This window comes from Nannobrachium achirus, assembly GCF_963921795.1.
Source record: "Nannobrachium achirus genome assembly, chromosome: 4".
Classification (NCBI taxonomy): Eukaryota; Metazoa; Chordata; class Actinopteri; order Myctophiformes; family Myctophidae; genus Nannobrachium; species Nannobrachium achirus.
In genome coordinates, this window is record NC_137813.1 from 4,613,034 (window position 1) to 4,637,709 (window position 24,676).

General features: G+C 42.1%; 1 protein-coding gene across 2 annotated transcripts in view; it reads right to left on the minus strand.

Annotated features, from left to right (window-relative positions):
* The window catches only part of LOC308284216 (uncharacterized protein), a 33,653-nt gene extending 8,977 nt beyond the window's left edge, over nt 1-24,676 (minus strand). The window contains exons 1-9 of one of the 2 annotated variants that reach the window (XM_080724765.1): nt 24,578-24,676; nt 13,360-13,989; nt 11,382-11,984; nt 9,172-9,636; nt 7,325-7,397; nt 5,694-5,739; nt 2,151-2,224; nt 435-456; nt 97-286 (exon numbers count right to left, since the gene is read on the minus strand). In XM_080724765.1, the coding sequence (XP_080580891.1) occupies nt 97-286; nt 435-456; nt 2,151-2,224; nt 5,694-5,739; nt 7,325-7,397; nt 9,172-9,636; nt 11,382-11,984; nt 13,360-13,989; nt 24,578-24,580 (2,106 nt within the window). In that variant the 5' untranslated portion in view covers nt 24,581-24,676. Of the gene's footprint in view, nt 1-96; nt 287-434; nt 505-2,150; nt 2,225-5,693; nt 5,740-7,324; nt 7,398-9,171; nt 9,637-11,381; nt 11,985-13,359; nt 13,990-24,577 lie in introns of both variants that reach the window. The other variant, XM_080724764.1, reaches the window with a different exon arrangement.

Sequence of the window (24,676 nt, forward strand, 5' to 3'; positions counted from 1 at the left end):
GCTAAAGCCAGACATCATGTTGTACTCTTCTCCTGTGTGCTAAAGCCAGACATCATGTTGTACTGAGGTCAGTCAATCTGTTAGGCAGTGCAGTACCTCTTCCAGCGTTCCTTCAAATGAACTGAAGGCGATGTAGTGGAACTCATGGTCCTTCGTGGAGTAAAAGAGGCGGGCAATGTTGGGGTGGTCGTCTGCCTCCCTCATCAGGTCCAGCTGCTGTTCAATACGTCTATGCTTATCTAGGGGAATTCTCTTCACTGCCACCGGACGTCTGTTAAACTGACCCCTGGTGGAGAAAGTACAGAAATACAGTTAAAATGGGGAAGATAAGGTTTAATGGGGAAAATGAAAAAGCATGCATAATTTGGCAAAGGTTATGCAATTATCTATATTACTACAATCATAAACTACTATGATTAAATCAAATGACTTACCTGAACACAGTACCATCTATATCTAAGACATCCCCACGGTTAAAGGTTAAGTCGCCCACTTTGTCTTCATCTGAAATGACAATATTCTGTTCAAATGCTCTCACCAGAAGTCCAGACCCAAGGACATGCATTCACAATCAATCTAACATGGTTCAAATGGAGTTTGAAATTACAATGGGTTTAAATAGGAGGAGGGCGTGTCTGATAAAAATGTATATCAAATGTCTACATACTGTATCAAGCAACTTAAAACTGTCTGGGGAAGGGATGGGACAATACACGATATTATCGTCCGCCCCAGGATAATGGATTTTGATTATCACGATAATACCGTAAATCGAGATTTCTTTCGTCACAATCGTGATATGACATTTTCATATTGTCTCATCCCTAGTCTGAGGTGCTCACAACAGCCTCAATAGATGACACCAAACATGTTTGGAAGTGGTATATGCCTTTAATATCTGAAACCTCCCCTTAGCGGACAGCTGTAGCATTCAGTCACATAGAATCACAATCACATACATTATTGTTATATACTAGGGCATTCACGAATAGTAATTTTTAGTATTCCTAATTCGAATTATTCTACATCAAAGTATTCGAATAGTCGAATATTCGACAGGACTGGCCAAACTGTAAAATTTTAAGTGAGCAAGAGGCGAACATTGTGAAAATAGCAGATCTACATGCTCACAACGCCTCGTGTTGCAAGGCGTTGTGAGCATGTAGATCTGCTATTTTCACAATATTTATCTGCAGAATCGAGTCACATTAAATGTAATACCTACAATTCCAAGTGCTTGTCAGGGTGGGGGTCCCCAGTTCAAATGTGTTTATTTTGGGTTACGGCCTAAAAGGGTTTGAGAACCCCTGGTATTATATCCACCAGGGGCATTCACAACTCATTCTTATGACTTCCTATCTAGCCAAGATTTATAAACTATATATTATTTTTAAAGAGAAAACAATAAAAATACATTAAAAAAAGTGAATATTCGACTTTGGTGAACAACGTCGAATATTGACTTTGATGTTCGAACTCATTGAGTGCCTATCCCGAACTAGTTCGGGATTATTATCGCATCCCAGAGTGCCTATTTCGAACTAGTTCGGGATATTAAAAAAAAAAAAAAAAGAAAAAATTGAATTTTTTTTTTTTTAATTCTTTTTTTGGACCCCATCAAATCTAGTGAACATGATTTCAATCGCGATTTTGCATGTTCCACCCCCATACAACCCCATCTAACATACAGGGCAGCCATTTTTGTTTACATAACATGTAAAACATAATGGCTATTATCTCAAGAATGCCTGAACGGATTTCCAATCGGATTTTTTTGTTTGAAAGCTGTGAACAAACTGCACAAATCCACTCCAATGCAATCCAGGATTGCATTGGATTTTTTAGAGCTCATTCTTCTCTGTTTTTTTCCCATGCATGAGGTGTGCAAGGTTTAATCGTGGCTAAATTGCCGAAAATAGATCTTCTAAAATGCTTGGTAGCCAATAGCTAACTTCAAGCTAACTTCATTCTCTTCCTGTACATGCACAAAGGAAAGTGTTCTGGCAAGTCATGGCTCCAGGGCTTGGGCATGCATTACCAGCATATCTCTATTATTCTATGGCCACTGGGCGCCCTCTAGTGGTGATAGGGTGGCACTAAATGAGTTAAAATATTTGGTGAATGCCCCATTATATACTGTATATACTTACCATCAGGCATAGAAGATGAGTGGGCAATCTCAGATCTGGTGATGTGTCTCAGATCTGGTGGTGTGTATTTGTTCCTTTAGAAACAATCATATTTTCACTTGTTGAGTCACACAGATACATTATAATGAAAGTAGTTTTCATTCAATCGAAACACAGGCTAATTGTATTCGTGTAGATACTCGACAAAGCACCATGGTGGATTTGAACCCACAACCTCCACAGCAGTGGGCAGGCCCTTGCGCCACCAAAGTGCCAACACAGGTGTTGACACTAGGGCTGCACGGTTAATCGTTTTCAAACCGAAATCGCGATGTGAAATCTCGCGATTAGCGAATCGCAAAGGCCGCGGTTTTGGCGATTTCCTGCGAAGTTGACTTCTCAAGCATTATGCAGACGTTTTAATTTTAGAAATCCGTTCATAATTGACTCAATGATCAAATCATGCTTCCTAAATACCCGTGCATCGCCGCACAGCGGATCAGCATTACGGGTTGCTCCAATCTCCTCAGAGGAGAGGAGCCAAGCCAAGGCATGACACTGTCTAACAGCACGTAACAGTGTATTTCCCTTCCAACGGAGGAGTAGACCTACTCCATGGCTACAGGTAGTGAATGTTCTGGTAATCATTATAAATATAACATCCTTAAATCCTTGTGCATAGATTAGATCCCGTTTGTCGTAAGCTGAAAGTGAAAGTAATTTCTGTGCAACTGCTGCGGTGGCCCCTCCTCCGTCCTCCGCACACATGTGAAACTTATGGTGTGTGTCTTAGGGTGCATTTTTTTGCCTTGATAAAACGCAAGGCAGCGACATACGGTACTTTCTTCCTTGACAATAATGAGAGGCAGACAAAACCATTACTGACATTTTGCTGAATATAAAAACGTTTTATATTGCTAATAAGCAAAGTAAAAGGGAATCTTTTGGAAATATAACTGAACTGAATCAAACCATTTACATGATTGCCAATTAGCCTAGTTAATAATAATCAATTTATTTTTTAAATGTATTACACAATAAATATTCAACGGAAGCTTGACCTAAGGTAGTGAAATGATTTTCCTATGGTTAAAATAATTTATTATATCATCCTTTTAACAAAAAAAAAAAACTATCACTTATCCTACCTTGAAATAAATATATAAATACAGGGGTTAAGGTTCTCCTCCTGGGGATGGATTTCCGTCCTGAGGAGTCCCTAGGGGCCATTTATGAGATCGAGGCCAAAAAAGAGAAAACAAAAAATGGGGGTGGGGGGGTGTAGCCATGGCCGTGATGTTAATAACATGACCGAAATCGTCAAAATGCAGCATAATACTTGCTAGTCAAGTCAAAATACATTTCCGTCTTAGGATTTTTTTTAGGAAAAATCGCAATTAGGTTTTTTCCCAAAATCGTGCAGCCCTAGTTGACACTAAAGCTGGCCGCACACTAGCCGATAATCGGGCTATTTAATTACCCTCCCGACAATCGGGCTTCCTCCGACTGAAACGGGCCCGACTATCGGGCATGAACGTCGTCTAGCATGAGGTCTCACAGATCCACTCGGTGCCCAGCCGAGTGGCTCGGAGGACGATCGGGACCAGCCCGACTCTTTTCAAACATGTTTGATATTTTTCTGGGATCCCGTCTGGAACAGCAGCGGGTGACCGAGAGAAAGACAGCTGCAGCTGATCGACAGATCTCTCTCTCTCTCTTTTTCTCTCTCCATCTCTCCCTCCCTCCCTCACTCTCTTTCACTCACACACACACATGATGCACACGCTCGCGCGCACGCAGACACACTTTTCATACCGTCCACAGACTCCACATCCATCCGCCCAGGTTGTATCATGATTGCTTGCGATGGGAATTAAAACGCAATGGTAGCGAGTTTGTTTTATATCAGCAGAAATAGTCACTACCCGTGCCGTCGCAGACTGGAGTGGGAACACACGCTCTAGAGGTGGGACGTTCGCGAACGAATCGAGTCTTTTGAACGGCTCTAGAAATGAACGATATGGTTCGGTTCACAGTAGGGAGCCGTTCCTTTCTAATGAACAGTGGTGGAAAAAGACAAGTACTCAATTTCTTTACTTAAGTAAAAATATCAATACTGCAATCAAGTTGAAGTTTCGAATGTTAATGTACTGGAATAAAAGTAAAGTAAAAAAGTATTGGTATCAAAATGTACTTAAAGTACCAATATTAGAACGTACTCATTATGCAAAATGTCCTGTGTAAATGTCCTGTGTAAAATGTAGAAAAATCATTTGAAAGTAGCTGAACTACAAGCTCACAATGGGTCGCAACGTGACACATTGTGAGCTTGTAGATCGGCTATTTTCAAATGGCAGGTATGTAACCTATGTATGTCATAAATAAATGTATAGGGTTGAAGTTATTTGTAATTATAATAAAAATCTACAAAGTAACTAGTAACTCGAATGAGACAGTCTTTTGAACGGCTCTTTGAAAGGAACGGATCCCAGAGATCCGGCTCACTTCAAAGAGCCATAAATCCCATCTCTACTTTGCTCTTGCAAGTACACGCCCCCTGCCTGATCTACAAACCCTACTATGTGGCGCGGAGGGACACAGTTTGATCTTGGAAATCTAATATTCTGTGCGCCACACAGCAGACAACGCGCAGCACGCAGCAGTGATAGAGACAGAGAGGGTAAAATTCAGAGTTGAACAGAGGCATGGATGGACATGACATGAAACGTGTCAAAGTGAACTCATATGATCATCAAAATGGGACACAATTGAAGCGTTTTTTTTCCTCCATTGCGCGAAGCGATGGTGTGTTGTGTGGATAACGTTTATGTGTTGTTGTGTGCGTGTGCGTGCGTGTGTGTGTTGCAAGGCGAAGAACAGCCCCCGTGACATTTTGTATTAATTATATTATGTATTATTGCTTTGTTCAGGCCCGACTCAATCTGAATAGAATCCTGTAGCGTGCGGAGTGCCCGACTGTTCAAAACGGCTAGTCTGAGCCCGTTTAGATTATCTGGTAAAATAATCTGAAAAAATGATCCTGTAGTGTTTAATTCTACCCGATTCAGTCGGGCCGTTTATCTTGTAGTGTAGGGCCGCCTTAAGGTATCACCGAGATACTTGCCCGTTGGGCAAGTACAGGTCATGTTCTACTTGCCCATAGGTCATGCCCACTTGCCGAAAAGGAAATCGTCCACTATAAAATGATAATTACCGCTCAATTTAACACTTATTTCTTTACTTTCTGGGGCTGTGCGATAAAAAATGTCATACCTCAATACACCCATATCCAAATACCTACATAGCTATGATTGAATACGTCTATGGTTTCATATAACTATAATGTATGCAGAGCGCTCTGGCCACATTCAGGTGTTTAGACATAATCTCATGTTGTGTTTATAGACGGTTTGCGTCCCCTCTCAAATGAGCACTTGCCCGTCGGGCAACCTGAAAACAAAATTCACCTGCCCGAAGGTTTTATTGGGCAAGTGGGCAAGCCTTAGTGTCAATGCCTGCCAACAGTTATTATTATATATTTTTTTATGAATGAAAATGACTTACCGGTACACATTGTGGTACAAAGTTATGGCACTCTCTTCCACCTCATCTGAAATGACACATGCAGAATGCAGTTCCGTAAAATGTAACCTTGTGCCGAGTCTGTCGACTGAACATGTTATGTTATTTTTTTTCATCATCCCATTCAGCCATACTGTATTCCCTGTCACGTCCAACCCCTTCCACAGGTCGGGGAAGGATGCAGACCACTGGTTCTAAACCTTTTATTTTATTTTTTTTCCCCCTGAAATGTATTTTAAATAAGCTACATTTTGCTTTTTAAAATAAATGTGAATATTGAACAGGGAGCCAAGTTAAGGTTAACTGCCACACACCTTATGGACCAAATTGGTTCCTACATCCTAACTATCAATCACCCCCTCGAGGACCCCTGGGGGTCCCCACGTCACCAACCACTGTCCACCACACATGCTACATGTTCCTACATCCTAACTATCAATCACCCCCTCGAGGACCCCTGGGGGTCCCCACGTCACCAACCACTTTCCACCACACATGGAGGTTCACACATCTCCCCCAGATCCCCTCCCCACAGAACATGCACCTTGTCTGACCAGCAAGGGCTGCTAGTGCAGCCAATAAAGCCCCTTTTCGACTGCAGCATTAGCACCACACCACACCACACTATACCACACCACACAGCACCACATAAAATATCTACATTTTCCATTACACAAAAGTACCCCTATCGGTAAGAAGCAAATTGATCCTTTTTAACTGTGATTATGATGCAATATACATTTGCATTACAACTATCCTAAATTATAATAAACTATAATGGATTATAACTGTGATTACAATACACTATAACGTATTAATGTATTACTATGATAACTATAATACACTATAATAGATTATAACAGTGGTTATAAGTAAACACAATAGAATCTATTTTCATGTATTACAACTATATCCTAAATGCAAAGTCAGTGAGTGATCAGTCATTATGAAGTGTTTGGCCCTGTTTGGCCTAGCACAGACCTACTCTAGATTGGATTATTTTTAGTACCATGTTTAGTACCACTTTCACACCACTCTACCCAGGTCCTTGTAGTGGAAAACCTGGCACAAGTGGGCAGAGTGGTGTGGAGTGGTGTTGTGTTGGCCAGTGGAAAAGGGGATTAAGACATGATCCCTCTCCGGTCTTCCAGCCATGAATGAGACCAACGCTTTGCGCTCCTGGACAGCCCAGGTATTGAACCTGGGTCTCTGTGGTGCTCCTAGTGGACAGCCCAGGTATTGAACCTGGGTCTCTGTGGTGCTCCTAGTGGACAGCCCAGGTATTGAACCTGGGTCTCTGTGGTGCTCCTAGTGGACAGCCCAGGTATTGAACCTGGGTCTCTGTGGTGCTCCTAGTGGACAGCCCAGGTATTGAACCTGGGTCTCTGTGGTGCTCCTAGTGGACAGCCCAGGTATTGAACCTGGGTCTCTGTGGTGCTCCTAGTGGACAGCCCAGGTATTGAACCTGGGTCTCTGTGGTGCTCCTAGTGGACAGCCCAGGTATTGAACCTGGGTCTCTGTGGTGCTGGGTGAAGTTCTGTTTGTAGTGAAACCGTATAAACTCATTCAAACTAACATGCTTTAATGTACATGTGTGTAATCTTCGTCCTTACCTCTGTGGTCATTCTCATTGGCAGGTTTGTGTCTCACGTCTCCACCTAGTGGTTCCACTGACAAGCGTTCCTCCTAGCAGGAGAGAAAACAAAAGTACTGTTCTAAAATGGCAAGTTCCATTCCTTGATTCTGATTGGCTGGTTTCCCTTTAATTGCTGTGGTATCTGAGACTATAACCCCCACCTGGAATCAGTTCATATCAAAGCCAGGTGCGTTATTTCTTTCCACCGTGCCGTGAGGCTGAACTAGAGAAGCAAGCGTTTGATTTTCTCTCAAATCCTGCCGTGCGGGTGCTTCTAAGCACCGCCCGCATTCATAAGGCGGTGACTGAATGGCTCCGGGCGGGGCTTGTAAAGGCAACAAGTGCCCTCTATTCTCCAGGCACATACTCGGCTGTTTAGCTTAGGTTGCTATGCTAGCGGTTTTTATGTGATGTTCACCCACAAAGCAGCTAAATCTGGATGAAAATAAACATGTGTATGGATCGAATATGGTTCTTAACATGAGACTGATCTAACACATAAGTGTTGTTTCCCTATTTTCTGGCAAAAAGAATGACGTGACTTTATAAACACACACTGGCTTCCGTTCCTGGGATGTGGCTGGTAAACAAGGAAATGCCTCTTCCTGGTGGTGGAGAAGTGTACTCTTTTTCTTTAATATTGGAACGCTTAGTTTTCATGTTGCAATATTGTGACCGTTTTAGAAAAGCAATAAGCCACATGAGAGGGTCGGAAACACCGGCTGAGAGGGTCGGAAACACTCGGCTGACGCCGAAAGTACAATATTTGGATCCGAGATTTAGTAGAGTAGAAGTAAATGTATTGCAAATTGGAAATACTCAAGTAAATACCTCAAAATTGTACTTAAGTACAGTACTTGAATGGCAGAATGGCACAGTTCCATCTGAAGTGGGAAAGATTCCTCTCCTATGCTAATAACGAGTAATGACAATTTCAGACTACTGGCTAGCCCCCCTACACAGTATCCTGCTCGCTCAAATATATGAACTGCATAGCCTTCCCCCTCTTTTTGTTGTCTTGTCTTGCCCTTATTGTTATTGTTATGTTTTATTATAATTATATTATAATCTAGTTATTGGTTTATTGAATTGACCACAATGTTATCTGCCGGTCAAAATTTACTATTTTGTCCATAACGGCACATAATTCGGTAACGCCGCTGAGTCGGCTCATGCGCCGTTCGCACCGTTCGCCGCGGCGACTCGGTCGCTACCGCTCCCTCGGCAGCGGCTCTCGGGGTTCATCTGCGCCTGAGATGGCGCGGCTCCGTCGTTTATAGTGGCATGAACGGTAGCGTCGGGTGGCTGGTAAACCCTTCATAGCGTTATCGAATCTTGCTTCGGGAACAACTTGTTTTTCTTTCTTCTTAGACCACTGGCCATACCCAATTCGTCCAACCCTTGACGCAGTAGGCTTACCCAAAGCGTCCCCTCGTCCGACGCAGTACGGTACTTGACAAGGCGTCGGTTGTATGACGCTTTAAAGGTGAGCATATGTTGATTCTGCAGTGGCTGCTCGCCTGGCTGGTAACTCTAAACTGTCTAACCATAAACTTATTTCTCATCTTATCCTCAGTAAAACAAATACAAGTATAGGCTGCCAAAACCGCCTCTCTGAGCGGTGTTGGAGGCGGAGTGTATAGTGAAGTTGACGACTTGCCGTCCTATTGGTCGCTTTAACTCTATGGTTGGTAGCGACAACGTATTTTTCTATTTTACCGTTTCTTGACCCCACTTTGGGTCGGGACCCATAGTTTGAGAACTGCTGATCTAATGAAATACATATATACTAGTACGACGCCTCAGGGCGACAAGCGACCTCACCCTTTGAGGTTGTGCCACAGTTGTTGTGGACATCAGGGATCTCCATATGGGCATGCAGGAACGTTGTCTGTCTTTGGAGCTGCTCCTGTCCTTAACAGCTGCATCATTGCTCATCTTGTCCTTGGCCATGGTGTCCTGGGACTTACTCTGGCTGTGGAGCTTGGAGCTGGTCTTACTGGTCTCCAGTGGATCCTGCCTGGAGCTGCTGTTAGCAGCCCTGGGAGATGAAGGTTTACCTGCTCTGACGCCTTGGTTCCTTTGCTCTCCATCCTGGACCCTGGCTTTGATCACAGCCTTCTGTTTCTCCACATCCTCAGGCAAAGCCTTGTCGTCCAGACTGGGTTTTCCAGAGGAGGGGGAGGGATCAGCCTTGATGACAGTGTCCTCTTTGGGTTTGCGGTTCTTGCATCTCTTCCTCCGTTTGGACTCCTGTTCTTGTTCAACACTGTTTGTCTCTGCTTCCTCCTAAAGAAAGAACCACAGAAGAGTACAACACATCTGATATTATAGCACTATGATGCAGCACATTGTGTGTGTGTGTGTGTGTGTGTGTGTGTGTGTGTGTGTGTGTGTGTGTGTCTTAAATATTGAGCGATTACTTGACTCAAAAGTACTCAAAGTGGCATCTCTCTATAACTTTACAGCATATCCATGCCCTCAGTGTTTAACATTGAATGTTGATAACCTCAGTGATTATCTCTGTGTCAATAGGAATAGGAAATGTGTATGAAAAGTCTCCTCTCAGTGAGTTAACGTTATCTACTCACACTGGTATATTCTATATAGCAGTGGTTCTCAACCTTTTTACACCAAGTGCCACCTCAGAAAATATCTTGAGTACCACCATAATAACTGCTGTTAAACTACAGGTGGGTAGACCTACCCCATCCTATTCAACTATACACAGTTAACAAAGGAGGCAAATGTATTCCTTGAATCCATGGAGATTATTTTATTTTTTGTTACATTCCTAAATACATAATTTGATAACTTGGTCATTGTGTACGTCGTCTGTGAACTTGGCCCTGCATACTCTGCAAGAATACCGCTGCTGCTGTGGAGACTGTCTGTCCGTCTAATTAGCTGCACAAATGATGATATTTATAATGTGATTAATCCATTCTCAAATCTTCTGTTAACGGCTAGATGTGCTGTCATGCTCATTTCAGCATGGATGGAGAGCCATTACAACCAAGTGTTTGGTCACACACTGACACTCCTTACCTGTAGTATAATATAAATATTTCACTCTGATTACATTTTTTTTCTTTCTTCTTTTTTGGGAGACTCCTCTGAGTACCACCAGAGGAGGCTCAAGTACCACCAGTGGTTCCACAGGTTCAGGAAGTGTACATATAGCATCCCTGCAAAGCTTGGCCAATGTGACCTGGGCGTACAGCAACCTTTGAGCGCTTTGTGGCAAGATGTAGACCAGATATAGGCCAGATGTAGACCAGATATAGGCCAGATGTAGACCAGATATAGGCCAGATGTAGACCAGATATAGGCCAGATGTAGACCAGATATAGGCCAGATGTAGACCAGATATAGGCCAGATGTAGACCAGATATAGGCCAGATGTAGACCAGATATAGGCCAGATGTAGACCAGATATAGGCCAGATGTAGACCAGATATAGGCCAGATGTAGACCAGATGTAGGCCAGATGTAGACCAGATATAGGCCAGATGTAGACCAGATATAGGCCAGATGTAGACCAGATGTAGGCCAGATGTAGACCAGATATAGGCCAGATGTAGACCAGATATAGGCAAGATGTAGACCAGATGTAGGCCAGATGTAGACCAGATATAGGCCAGATGTAGACCAGATATAGGCCAGATGTAGACCAGATGTAGGCCAGATGTAGACCAGATATAGGCCAGATGTAGACCAGATATAGGCCAGATGTAGACCAGATATAGGCCAGATGTAGACCAGATGTAGGCCAGATGTAGGCCAGATATAGGCCAGATGTAGGACAGATATAGGCCAGATGTAGGACAGATGAAACGACTGAGAGCCCGGACAAAGAAAGCCTGATGTTGGAGCTTACAGGAGCACCGCTCAAAAATGTTTTATTACAGTACCCTTACAGTATTTCTTACTGTAGGTTACAGTATAACCTTTTTTCCCCTCTCAATGTCAACAATAATCTAATTAAATACATATAAACAACACTAATGTTACAACTGGTAACAGACACTGACCTGGAGGCTCCCTGCCGTGTCCTGCTCTCTCCTGGCTTGGTTTGTCGTCTGGCCTTTGGGAGCGGCTGCAGGTCTGCTCTGCTCTCCTGCTGGCTGGGGAATTACATTCACATTGTCTTTAGAGCTCTCTGGGCTGCAGGAACGTTGTCTGTCTTTGGAGCTCTCTGGGCTGCAGGAACGTTGTCTGTCTTTGGAGCTGCTCCTGTCCTTAACAGCTGCATCATTGCTCATCTTGTCCTTGGCCATGGTGTCCTGGGACTTACTCTGGCTGTGGAGCTTGGAGCTGGTCTTACTGGTCTCCAGCGGATCCTGCCTGGAGCTGCTGTTAGCAGCCCTGGGAGATGAAGGTTTACCTGCTCTGACGCCTTGGTTCCTTTGCTCTCCATCCTGGACCCTGGCTTTGGTCACAGCCTTCTGTTTCTCCACATCCTCAGGCAAAGCCTTGTCGTCCAGACTGGGTTTTCCAGAGGAGGGGGAGGGATCAGCCTTGATGACAGTGCCCACCTTGCGTTTGCGGTTCTTGTGTTTCTTCCTCTGTTTGCCACTGCTGCTGTGATGTTTGGACCCCTGTTCTTGTTTCTCACTGTTTGTCTCTGCTTCCTCCTAAAGAAAGGACCACAGAACAGTACAACACATCTGATATTATAGCACATTGTGTGTGTGTGTGTGTGTGTGTGTGTGTGTGTGTGTGTGTGTGTGTGTGTGTGTGTGTGTGTGTGTCTTAAATATTGAGCGATTACTTGACTCAAAAGTACTCAAAGTGGCGTCTCTCTATAACTTTACAGCATATCCATGCCCTCAGTGTTTAACATTGAATGTTGATAACCTCAGTGATTATCTCTGTGTCAATAGGAATAGGAAATGTGTATGAAAAGTCTCCTCTCAGTGAGTTAACGTTATCTACTCACACTGGTATATTCTATATAGCAGTGGTTCTCAACCTTTTTACACCAAGTGCCACCACAGAAAATATCTTGAGTACCACCATAATAACTGTTGTTAAACTACAGGTGGGTAGACCTACCCCATCCTATTCAACTATACAGTTAACAAAGGAGGCAAATGTATTCCTTGAATCCATGGAGATTATTTTATTTTTTGTTACATTCCTAAATACATAATTTGATAACTTTGTCATTGGCCAGATTTAGCTACGTCGTCTGTGAACTTGGCCCTGCATACTCTGCAAGCATACGCTGCTGCTGCTGCGGAGACAGTCTGTCCGTCTAATTAGCTGCACAACTGATGATATTTTTAATGTGATTAATCCATTCTCAAATCTTCTGTTAACGGCTAGATGTGCTGTCATGCTCATTTCAGCATGGATGGAGAGCCATTACAACCAAGTGTTTGGTCACACACTGACACTCCTTACCTGTAGTATAATATAAATATTTCACTCTGATTACATTTTTTTTCTTTCTTCTTTTTTGGGAGACTCCTCTGAGTACCACCAGAGGAGGCTCAAGTACCACCAGTGGTTCCACAGGTTCAGGAAGTGTACATATAGCATCCCTGCAAAGCTTGGCCAATGTGACCCTGGGCGTACAGCAACCTTTGAGCGCTTTGTGGCAAGATGTAGACCAGATATAGGCCAGATGTAGACCAGATATAGGCCAGATGTAGACCAGATATAGGCCAGATGTAGACCAGATATAGGCCAGATGTAGACCAGATATAGGCCAGATGTAGACCAGATATAGGCCAGATGTAGACCAGATATAGGCCAGATGTAGACCAGATATAGGCCAGATGTAGGACAGATGAAACGCTTTAGAGCCCGGACAAAGAAAGCCTGATGTTGGAGCTTACAGGAGCACCGCTCAAAAATGTTTTATTACAGTACAGAGTACACTACCCTTACAGTATTTCTTACTGTAGGTTACAGTATAACCTTTTTTCCCCTCTCAATGTCAACAATAATCTAATTAAATACATATAAACAACACTAATGTTACAACTGGTAACAGACACTGACCTGGAGGCTCCCTGCTGTGTCCTGCTCTCTCCTGGCTTGGTTTGTCGTCTGTCCTTTGGGAGCGGCTGCCGGTCCGCTCTGCTCTCCTGCTGGCTGGGGAATTACATTCACATTGTCTTTGGAGCTGCAGGAACGTTGTCTGTCTTTGGAGCTCTCTGGGCTGCAGGAACGTTGTCTGTCTTTGGAGCTCTCTGGCCTGCAGGAACGTTGTCTGTCTTTGGAGCTGCTCCTGTCCTTAACAGCTGCATCATTGCTCATCTTGTCCTTGGCCATGGTGTCCTGGGATTTACTCTGGCTGTGGAGCTTGGAGCTGGTCTTACTGGTCTCCAGCGGATCCTGCCTGGAGCTGCTGTTAGCAGCCCTGGGAGATGAAGGTTTACCTGCTCTGACGCCTTGGTTCCTTTGCTCTCCATCCTGGACCCTGGCTTTGGTCACAGCCTTCTGTTTCTCCACATCCTCAGGCGAAGCCTTGTCGTCCAGACTGGGTTTTCCAGGGGAGGGGGAGGGATCAGCCTTGATGACAGTGCCCACCTTGCGTTTGCGTTTCTTGCGTTTCTTCCTCTGTTTGCCACTGCTGCTGTGATGTTTGGACCCCTGTTCTTGTTTATCACTGTTTGTCTCTGCTTCCTCCTAAAGAAAGGACCACAGAAGAGTACAACACATCTGATATTATAGCACTATGATGCATCACATTATGTGTGTGTGTGTGTGTGTTAGGGTTGGAGGCGTAACCGCCGTACCGCGGTATACCGAGGTATACCGAGGTCTACCGCGGTGTCATTGTGCTTACCGCGGTAAAAAGACAAAAAAAAGGTCTATTTTTTATTGGAAAACAAGCGAGTTTTAAAACGGGGGAGAAGCGAGGACCGCATGCGCTCCATGCCGCTCTGCTCTGGGCCGTGTACCACACGTTGGAAGCCACATACGTCACTCAGACACAGACCTGCACATAGTGCACAGGGCAGGAGAGTACGGAGCACAACTCTATGACGGAGCAGCATAAACTTTCTCTGTAATCCACTCGACACAAGGATGTTAATACATACCTTGTGTTGTGGCATATTTTTTTTTATTCATACGGATTACTGGCGGAGCGCGGGCCGCGTGGACTAAAACCGAAAATGAAACTATTTTACTTTTTCCACCGCGTCGCACGTCGGCGATTTTATAACCTTTTCTGACAAGTCTTGTAACTAAAACCTGTATATAGCAGCACTCAATCACTGCGATTTGAGAGTTGAGACGTGACGTGAGTTTACAGAATCACTGTACACGATCTGACTACCCTTCCTCTTCTGGTTTGTTCACACAGCTGTTTGTGTCTGAAAAGCCCAAGTAGCTAGCCTACGTTACTATGGTAACCCGACAGTGCAGATCTAAAAGCTCAGAACGCGTCGCGGATGCGATGTGTTGTGAGCTTGTAGATCTGCTCCTTTGAAAGCCAGACCAGCTGTGCTGTACGGAGAAGTATAACTCGGGCAGTCAGGCTGTGGAGAGGCGACTTTTGGGACTTTTGGGATTGCAATATTTTGGCTTATCGCCGAACCTTAATTAATAGATACGGGGGTGCGGTAATTACCGCAGTACCGGCGGTAAATGGGAAGACGGTAATCGCGGTAACAAAATGTCCATACCGCCCCAGGCCTAGTGTGTGTGTGTGTGTGTGTGTGTGTGTGTGTGTGTGTGTGTGTGTGTGTCTTAAATATTGAGCGATTACTTGACTCAAAAGTACTCAAAGTGGCGTCTCTCTATAACTTTACAGCATATCCATGCCCTCAGTGTTTAACATTGAATGTTGATAACCTCAGTGATTATCTCTGTGTCAATAGGAATAGGAAATGTGTATGAAAAGTCTCCTCTCAGTGAGTTAACGTTATCTACTCACACTGGTATATTCTATATAGCAGTGGTTCTCAACCTTTTTACACCAAGTGCCACCACAGAAAATATCTTGAGTACCACCATAATAACTGTTGTTAAACTACAGGTGGGTAGACCTACCCCATCCTATTCAACTATACAGTTAACAAAGGAGGTAAATGTATTCCTTGAATCCATGGAGATTATTTTATTTTTTGTTACATTCCTAAATACATCATTTGATAACTTGGTCATTGGCCAGATTTAGCTACGTCGTCTGTGAACTTGGCCCTGCATACTCTGCAAGAATACCGCTGCTGCTGCTGCGGAGACAGTCTGTCCGTCTAATTAGCTGCACAACTGATGATATTTTTAATGTGATTAATCCATTCTCAAATCTTCTGTTAACGGCTAGATGTGCTGTCATGCTCATTTCAGCATGGATGGAGAGACATTACAACCAAGTGTTTGGTCACACACTGACACTCCTTACCTGTATTATAATATAAATGTTTCACTCTGATTATGTTTTTTTCTCCTTCTTTTTTGGGAGACTCCTCTGAGTACCACCAGAGGGGGCTCAAGTACCACCAGTGGTTCCACAGGTTGAGAAACTCCCACTCCCATGGGCTGGAACCAGGCTAGAGAATAGAGCATAGCAGTTGAAGCCCCACCCCGTCCTCACTCTGGTGTCGGAAGCGTTTTCCCCATTAATTTCTTCCATAGACATTTCATAAAGTATTCCTTTAAACGTTTTTAAGACTTGGACAAAGCCACCTCAGCTGGAGAAGAATCATGACAATATTCACATTTTTATTCATGCAAAGAAGGGTACAAGACTGTGTACATCATTATTTTTAAAATTGCGGAAACTGCACTCCCAGAATGCATTGCGAATGACACTTTTGGTGTCATTTTTTTGGTCGTTTGATCCGATCGGGAGCGGATGGCATCCTGCGTCATTCTGTAGTCAAAACGGACTACACTTTGGCAGGAAACACCAAACCGGAAACAGTTTCAACCCAGTTAGCGCATGCGCAAGTAGGGCTTAAAACTGTTTCCGGTTTGTTGGAATTGAAGAAGACTACAATGTCAGTGGTTCTCAAACCTTTTCATGTGAAGGACCCCCAAAATGATATGAATTTGGCCACGGACCCGCATCTCAAAATATTTAGTTCCAGGGACCCCCCCCCCCCCCGAAGCAAAATTTGAGTTACAAACGTTCGCTTTGAAAATACATATATTCAAAGATTTGCACACATTTTCACGACTTTTTCAAAAATAGCAGATCTACAAGCTCGCAGCGCGGCACTCGGTGCCGCGCTGTGAGCTTGTATATCTGCTATTTTTCACTGGTTAAAGCATTCAATAATCCTAGGCCTAAATGGGTTAAATATGCTTGCTGTCCATTGATGCTGCTAATAGACTGATTCTCCTGCTTTCGCTTTTTGTCAAACTGAAATTATTGTTGCTGACGACATCAGCATGTTGTGGGCTTTATTCCAAAGGTCTTTCTCCTGCAGGGAGTCATTGATGTTAGAATGATATTAAAGCTCACAAGAATCTGTTTTTTTAATTATTATTATTATTAATTATTAAAGACTATTCGGTAGCACTTTACAATAATGACCTGTTATAAAGCATTTATAAACATTTATAACACATTAATAAGCAACTTGTAGATGAGTAATAATGAATGAACAAGCGGTTAATACATGTTTATTTAAACATTTATAACTATATTTAATAATCATTTATAAATTGTTAGTAACTAGTGAACTATTCATGAATAAGCCATTTGTAAACAATTATAAATATATTTTAAATCATTTGTAACCAAAGTTATTTAGTATTTATAAGCTATTTAGAGATAAATAACTAATCATTTACAAGCTATTCATATACATTGGTAAATGTTTAGTAAAACATTTATAACCCTTTTTATGCCTTTGTAAATGATTATTAAAACATTAATAACACAGTTATAAGTTATTTGTAGATAAGGAACTAATCATAGACAAGCTATTTATATACTAATTCATTATTTACAACTGTCTATTTATGTGGCCTCCATTTTTGTTCATGTTTAACAAATGCTTTGTAAAGCATTCCTAAATTATCTATAAATCATTGCTAGATGTTATCAAGAGCCCTAATGTAAAGTGAAGACACTTCATAATCTACAACTGTCTGTTAACGTGGTCTTCACTTTACACTACCAATGATTTATAGATATTTTAGGAATGTTTTACAAAGCATTTGTTAAACATGAACTGTCTGTTAACGTGGTCTTCACTTTACACTACCAATGATTTATAGATATTTTAGGAATGTTTTACAAAGCATTTGTTAAACATGAACAAAAATGGAGGCCACATTATTAACAGACAGTTGTAGATTATGAAGTGTCTTCACTTTACATTAGGGCTCTTGATAACATCTAGCAATGATTTATAGATAATTTAGGAATGCTTTACAAAGCATTTGTTAAACATGAACAAAAATGGAGGCCACATAAATAGACAGTTGTAAATAATGAATTAGTATATAAATAGCTTGTCTATGATTAGTTTCTTATCTACAAATAACTTATAACTGTGTTATTAATGTTTTAATAATCATTTACAAAGGCATAAAAAGGGTTATAAATGTTTTACTAAACATTTACCAATGTATATGAATAGCTTGTAAATGATTAGTTATTTATCTCTAAATAGCTTATAAATACTAAATAACTTTGGTTACAAATGATTTAAAATATATTTATAATTGTTTATAAATGGCTTATTCATGAATAGTTCACTAGTTACTAACAATTTATAAATGATTATTAAATATAGTTATAAATGTTTAAATAAACATGTATTAACCGCTTGTTCATTCATTATTACTCATCTACAAGTTGCTTATTAATGTGTTATAAATGTTTATAAATGCTTTATAACAGGTCATTATTGTAAAGTGCTACCGACTATTCTTGTACATTTAATTTTTTAGCTTGGCTCCCGTCTTGTGCTTCAGGTTGGTGATATTACCTTTGCGATGTTATAGAAAATGATCTATTGATTATTTCCAAACTAATTCTTTTTACAGTGGACGCTCATACCTGTATGTGTACTTTAGCCATGCTGGCGGCAGAGGGCAGCCTTATGCAAAGAATTAATGTGAATTTGGACGCTCCGCCCTCCATCCATTCAGTTTTCTAGAACAGATCCACAGAAAACAGCCAGGAAGTGATTCGGGACTCCATTATTGTTTACGGGCGGTGGATTTTTGAGAGCAGCATTACGGGAGATGTTTTTACTGTACACGGCGGCGCGACCCCTCATCAGCTTACAGTCATCAGAAGAGGTAAAAAGAAGGAGCCGTATTGGCAGCGCGCTTGGGTCAAAATTGGGGCGAACAGGAACGTCCGAAGCGGTAAAAGAGTTATAATCTAAAAGGGTTTACATAATTGTACTTGTGTTGTCACTCACACAGCAGGTACAATCAGTGAGATGTTAGTGGGACATGTTTACTATTGTGTAGGGATGGAGCTCGTTCATTTTTATTGATAATGAGCACTTTATTGATCCTGCTTATTGAGCCAGGCTTTTATCCATCCCACTACTGAGCGTTTTCTAACATTTTGTGGAAAGACGTGAGACGACAAATTCTAATCACATCACATAACAGTGATGTGTCGCCGACACAAAAAAAATTCTGCAATTCAATGAGATACAATGAGAAGCTTTTTTCATTAGCTTTTCTCATATATAGAATTTTGCCAAAATGGCTTGCAATATACTGTTCTGCTGGCATTTACTCTCGTTTTGGGCTTCCCTGACACTGAGCTTAACATTAACAAAGTGTAAAAATGGCCAATATGTGTTGTTTTTTCTTTTCCTTATTACTGTGAGAGAGTGCAATCATTCAATGCCCCAAGTAACAAAGGTGAAGACCAAAAGAACAGTATAGGGTGTGCCAAATGTAGTTCTAAGAGCGGCCATTTCTTGGGACAACACAGCCTTACACAGGTGTTCTGATGAGACTATAGCGTTAGTTCTATGCAATCAAACAATTGAAACACCTGTGTTTTGTCCCAAGAAATGGCCGCTAAGGACTACAATGACGTAGCCGCTGGCACACACTATTGCAGGCCTGCCAGGCCATTTTGACAATTTTTGGAGGAGCGCTACCCACACGTTTGGCTGTGTTTCTCATTCCACGAATGCCAGATCCTTACAAGCTGTACCTCATTGTAAAGGTGACGAATCAACGATAACAATGATATCAAACACAATACCATTTGGCACAATTAAAGGGGGGGATATAATGGACCGAATGTTGGCAAATTTTTTGGTCAGCGCAACCCACACGTTTGGCTGTGTAGCTCATGCCTCGAATGCCTGATGCTTACAAGCTGTACCTCGTTGTAAAGGTGACTAATCAACAATGAAAATGATATAAAACACAATACCATTTGGGTTTATTAAAGGGGAGATATAATCGACCAAAGTTAGATTTCCGAACTTTTTGTGGCAAGTATATATATATATATATATATATCAGTGGCGATGCGTGCCCCAAGGGACCGGACCTTCGGGGACGCACCACCAACCCCCCCCCCCCCCCCCCCCGCGCGCGCACATGCGCGCAAATTGTATGCCTTTTTCATTCTTCTTTTTCTTTTACAAAACTGGTTAACAATGAACAGCAGACTGTGTACAAGGCAAGCACGCTGGGTAGGCTTAACCTAATTAGCACTACACACATACTCCAAACCTAGCCGCAAATTGCAACACTAGATTTTTTTCTGAATCTAGGGTTGCAATACCTCCCATAGGCAGCCGATGCATGAAAACAGTTTTTTGCTAACTGATTGTATTAAACGACTTCAAACTCACCAATATTGTAGCTCTATGGAAAGCTTGGAATTTACTCTTGCTAACTGCAAAGTGTTTGTTTCAGAAAAATCCACAGTAGACATGTTAGGAGCTACTTTCTATCCAAGAAATTTGGTTCGGGTGATAATTTTTTCTAAGTCCCGGAGTTTGGAAGCGCTCGTGGAAAATCCCTCAACGGTCCTGTGACCACCTGGTTCTAAATGTCACATTATGCAGGAGGCAGCGGTACATGGCGTTATAGAAGACGAGCGCTTCCGAAGTTCAGCACTTAGAAAATAAACCATGTCTGCTCGGATTTCTTGACAGAAAATAAATCATAACAATTCTTCGGTGGATTTTTCAGAAACAAACACTTTGCAGTTAGCAAGAGTAAATTCCAAGCTTTCCATAGAGCTACAATATTGGTGAGTTTGAAGTCGTTTAATACAATCAGTTAGCAAAAAACTGTTTTCATGCATCGGCTGCCTATGGGAGGTATTGCAACCCTAGATTCATCCCATTATAAAAAAATCTAGTGTTGCAATTTGCGGCTACTCCAAACCAAGACTTCCAAACCAATGCCAATATAAGGATTAAATAGATGTGCGCTGCTGACAGACAGAGCCACACAAGACACAACCAGCGCAACCAATTGAAACGTCCATTTAACATAGCGCGCTTTACAAAGCAAAACGCACTGTCCACCATCATGTAACAACACCAGCTATCAATGCAAAGAAAGACCACGTCAAGAAAGACCCACATTAAATAGACAAAAACAGGCCTAAGTGTATCAATCTGTCTTTCAATGTTATATGAGATACATAAAGTGGTTCCTGTGTAAATAAGCTGTAAGGTTTACTAGGATCTCCTTTTAGCTGACCAGTGATTTGTACTGTCATGAAACTGTACCTTTTCCAATTGCAAACTTCTAATACATTCTTCAATGATCAATCAATGGAAATTAAATGCACAGCGGCATATCCAGCAATATAAATTAATTCAGTTTCTCTCACCAATGAAGTTGTTCACTTGAAGAAAAGAAAAATATCCTCCTGTCCTTTTGGGTGAATTTCTCAAAGATGGGTTCATAAAGCTATCATTCCTTTTAAGTTCTGTCCATCTTTTCATAAAACAGTCTTCTTGAAAAAGGCAACGATAATAATAAATCCACAGCGTTCACTCCAGCTGCAGCCATGTCGCGTCTGTTTACTTTACAAGTTTCACGTGTTGTGCATAGTGAGTGTGAAACATGCTTGTTGTTCCACTCCAAGTCCCGGAAAAGCCGTGTTGTGATTGGCCAGTAGTCACTTGACTCATTTTGATTGGTGGTTGAACGTGGGTGTTCCGTATACCCTTGACCAGAGCCCTCAAAATATGATTGGTTGATCAAACTGTCAATCCACACCAAGGCTTGTATTATGGGGAACTGGCTCAGGGAATTCTAGAAGTACTGCGAGTGAGAGTAATCTGCGCAGAGACTCAGTAGAAAAAATCTCTCATTGGCTGTTATTTTTCCCAGCACACAAGCACTCCCTATGCACAGAACTTGGGGAAGAAACAACTACAACGAGTATAGCGAGCGAAACAGTGCAGTTTAACAGATTACCAACACAAATAATTGTAATTATTTTAATAAAAATAATAAAAAATAAAAATATATTTTTTATTTAAAAATAAAAATATTATTTTCTTTCTTCTGAGGATCCCTGGGTCTTCTCTGAATACCCTGAAGGTCCTGAAAATTCGCCACTGATATATATATATATATATATATATATATATATATATATATACTTGCCACATATATATATACTAGCCATAAATTATAACTTCCAGTAGAGGGTGCTAATATGCGGAGGTTACGTCTCTCCTGGAGTTATAACGCAGAGTAAAATAGCTCTCGCTGGTTGAGCCTCCATGTCCCTAATCGCCTCAAAACATGTTTAAATCATGAAGTTGCTCACCTCATCGTCGAAACAGCTTTATATCTACCGATGAGCCCACTCGTTGGCATGTGTTAGTCCATATGTTTCTAATAAATTAATGTTTACTAAAACTTCTTTGAGTCTCATCGCTTTCCTTGTTTTTGAACTGCTTGGGTAAAATGGCCGAACATATCACGCGAGATGAGTAAAAGCCTGGCTACGCGAGGCTACATATCACGTGACGTTGATCGCCATTGCGATTTGCTCATACTAGGACATGACGTTTTTGTATGCGGAAGTATTCCAACGTTCTGTAGTTCTGAAGCGCTCTGTATGCGGAAACAGTCCGACGAGGAAACGCAAGTCTCAGATAAGTTTTAGTAAACATTAATGTATTAGAAACATATGGACTAACACATGCCAACGAGTGGGCTCATCGGTAGATATAAAGCTGTTTCGACGATGAGGTGAGCAACTTCATGATTTAAACATGTTTTGAGGCGATTAGGGACATGGGGGCTAGGGTTGCCACCCGTACCGTATAATACGGAATCGTTCCGTATTGGACAATTAAAAGATGCGTTCCGTATTGAACCAATACGGAACGCAGTTTGTTCCGTATTTAACCAAATGCCCCATAAAGGCCTGTCACACAAACCTCAACACAGCATTTAACAATAATGAATGAAATAAAACACAGGAAAAGACAGCAAAAGGAGAGAGAGGCTCGCAGTTGCTGCGCTCTGCCTCGTCCTCTCCTCTCCTCTCTGCCCGGGCTGCCCGGCCCCTGTCTGCATAATGCGCTGCATGTCGCTGTCAATCACCGTTACCTAGTTACAGTCAGTGATCACTGAACTTCCTCCTTCCACCAGGCAGATGCACACCGCACGCTTTAAAAGCAGAAAAGAATTAGTGCTCCATGGTTAATCGTTTTCAAACCGAAATCGCGATGTGAAATCCCGCGATTAGCGAATCGCAAAGGCCACGGTTTCTCTGCGAAGTAGTCTTCCCAAGCAACATGGAGACGTTTTAATTTTTAAAATCCCTTCATAATTGACTAAAGCAATGATCAAATCAAACTGTGATGACTTTCTTTGCTTCCACGCATCTCCACAGCACACTGCTGAAAGACAAAGTGAATGTGATTTTTTGGCACAGTGGTCACTGTGCAGGAGCATGGGAACAGCATGGGAACTAGGGATGCTGCAGGTGTTACAGCACCCCTATGGGGAAGTTCTCATTTTTGGAGCTGTGTGAGGCACAGGCTCCCTATACGTGGCTGTGTGGGTCTGTCTGTGTGTGTGTGTGTGTGTGTCTGTCTGTGTGTATGTAGCCTGAACTTCCTAAACTTCGGCACGCCACTAGTCCCACAGTTTTGCCACCACACACTCGCGCCATATGTCAAATCGACCGGCTTACTCGGGAATCGTGGGCTATTACTTTTCTAAGCGAAAGGTTCTATAGTTTAATTGATATTAATTTATTAGTGAATTAATTTTCCCCATTGACTTATAATGGGAATCGCAAAAACTCACATTCAATTATTTGTCTCTCGCAAACCATAGGGGCTAGAGTTTCAAGACTTGGAGAGGAGGTTCATAATGACTTCAAGGATTAAATAAAAAATAATTGTGTCATTTGGCCGCATGGTGGCGCCATAACACCCCACTTTACGTTTTGGCCTGTAACTCTTGAACCGTAGGTCGGAAAATTAAAAATATTTTTTCCCTGGATTCCTTGGGTCATGACGCATCTCCCCATATAGGCCACGCCCATTTGCGCCATGATAGATTTTCCGCCATCTTGAATTATCTCCAAAACACACTTTTTGCTCCTTTTCCTACATATTTTCTTCAAATGTCACAAAAATCGGTACACATGATCTACACACACACACACACACACACACACACACACACACACACACACACAGCTCCACTTCACACGGGTGTGATTTTGTTTATTTAAATAAGAAAAGAACAAATCAAACAAAGCAAAAATACAATATAGGTTATATCATGTTGTGTGTTATAGTTATAACTATTCTATGCATTTCATGGGTTTGGGACTGCATTTCTTCGCCGGCCGGCGGCTGTGCCACGCGCACGGAACGCACAGAACGCACGCACCGCGTGCCCGGAAGAGGTGTTCCTTATTTAAATTTCTGAAAGGTGGCAACCCTAATGGAGGCTCAACCAGCGAGAGCTATTTTACTCTGCGTTATAACTCCAGGAGAGACGTAACCTCCGCATATTAGCATCCTCTACTGGAAGTTATAATTTATGGCTATATATATACAGTGATCACACAGACCTGTAGGTCACTAGGTCCCCACCAGCGCAGTGTCTTGTTTAACGCACTATGTCCCAGTGACTTCTTCTCTCCTATTTCCATTTCTTCACTTTCTGCTTACATTTACTTTACTCTGACATTGATAATGTCTCCCTTTTTCTTCTGCATCCCAACCAGCCTACGCCCTACGACATTCTATTGTGACCAGTCTGACGGTCTGACCACCAATACAAAAAAGTTTAAGCAACGTAAAGTAAAATATCTGTATCCTACCATGATGTCGCGTTTCCTTCGTTGCTGTTGTAAGGAGAACGTCTTGAGACTCTCGACAGACAGACTGTATCAGCTACCACCAACTACGACACAGACGGG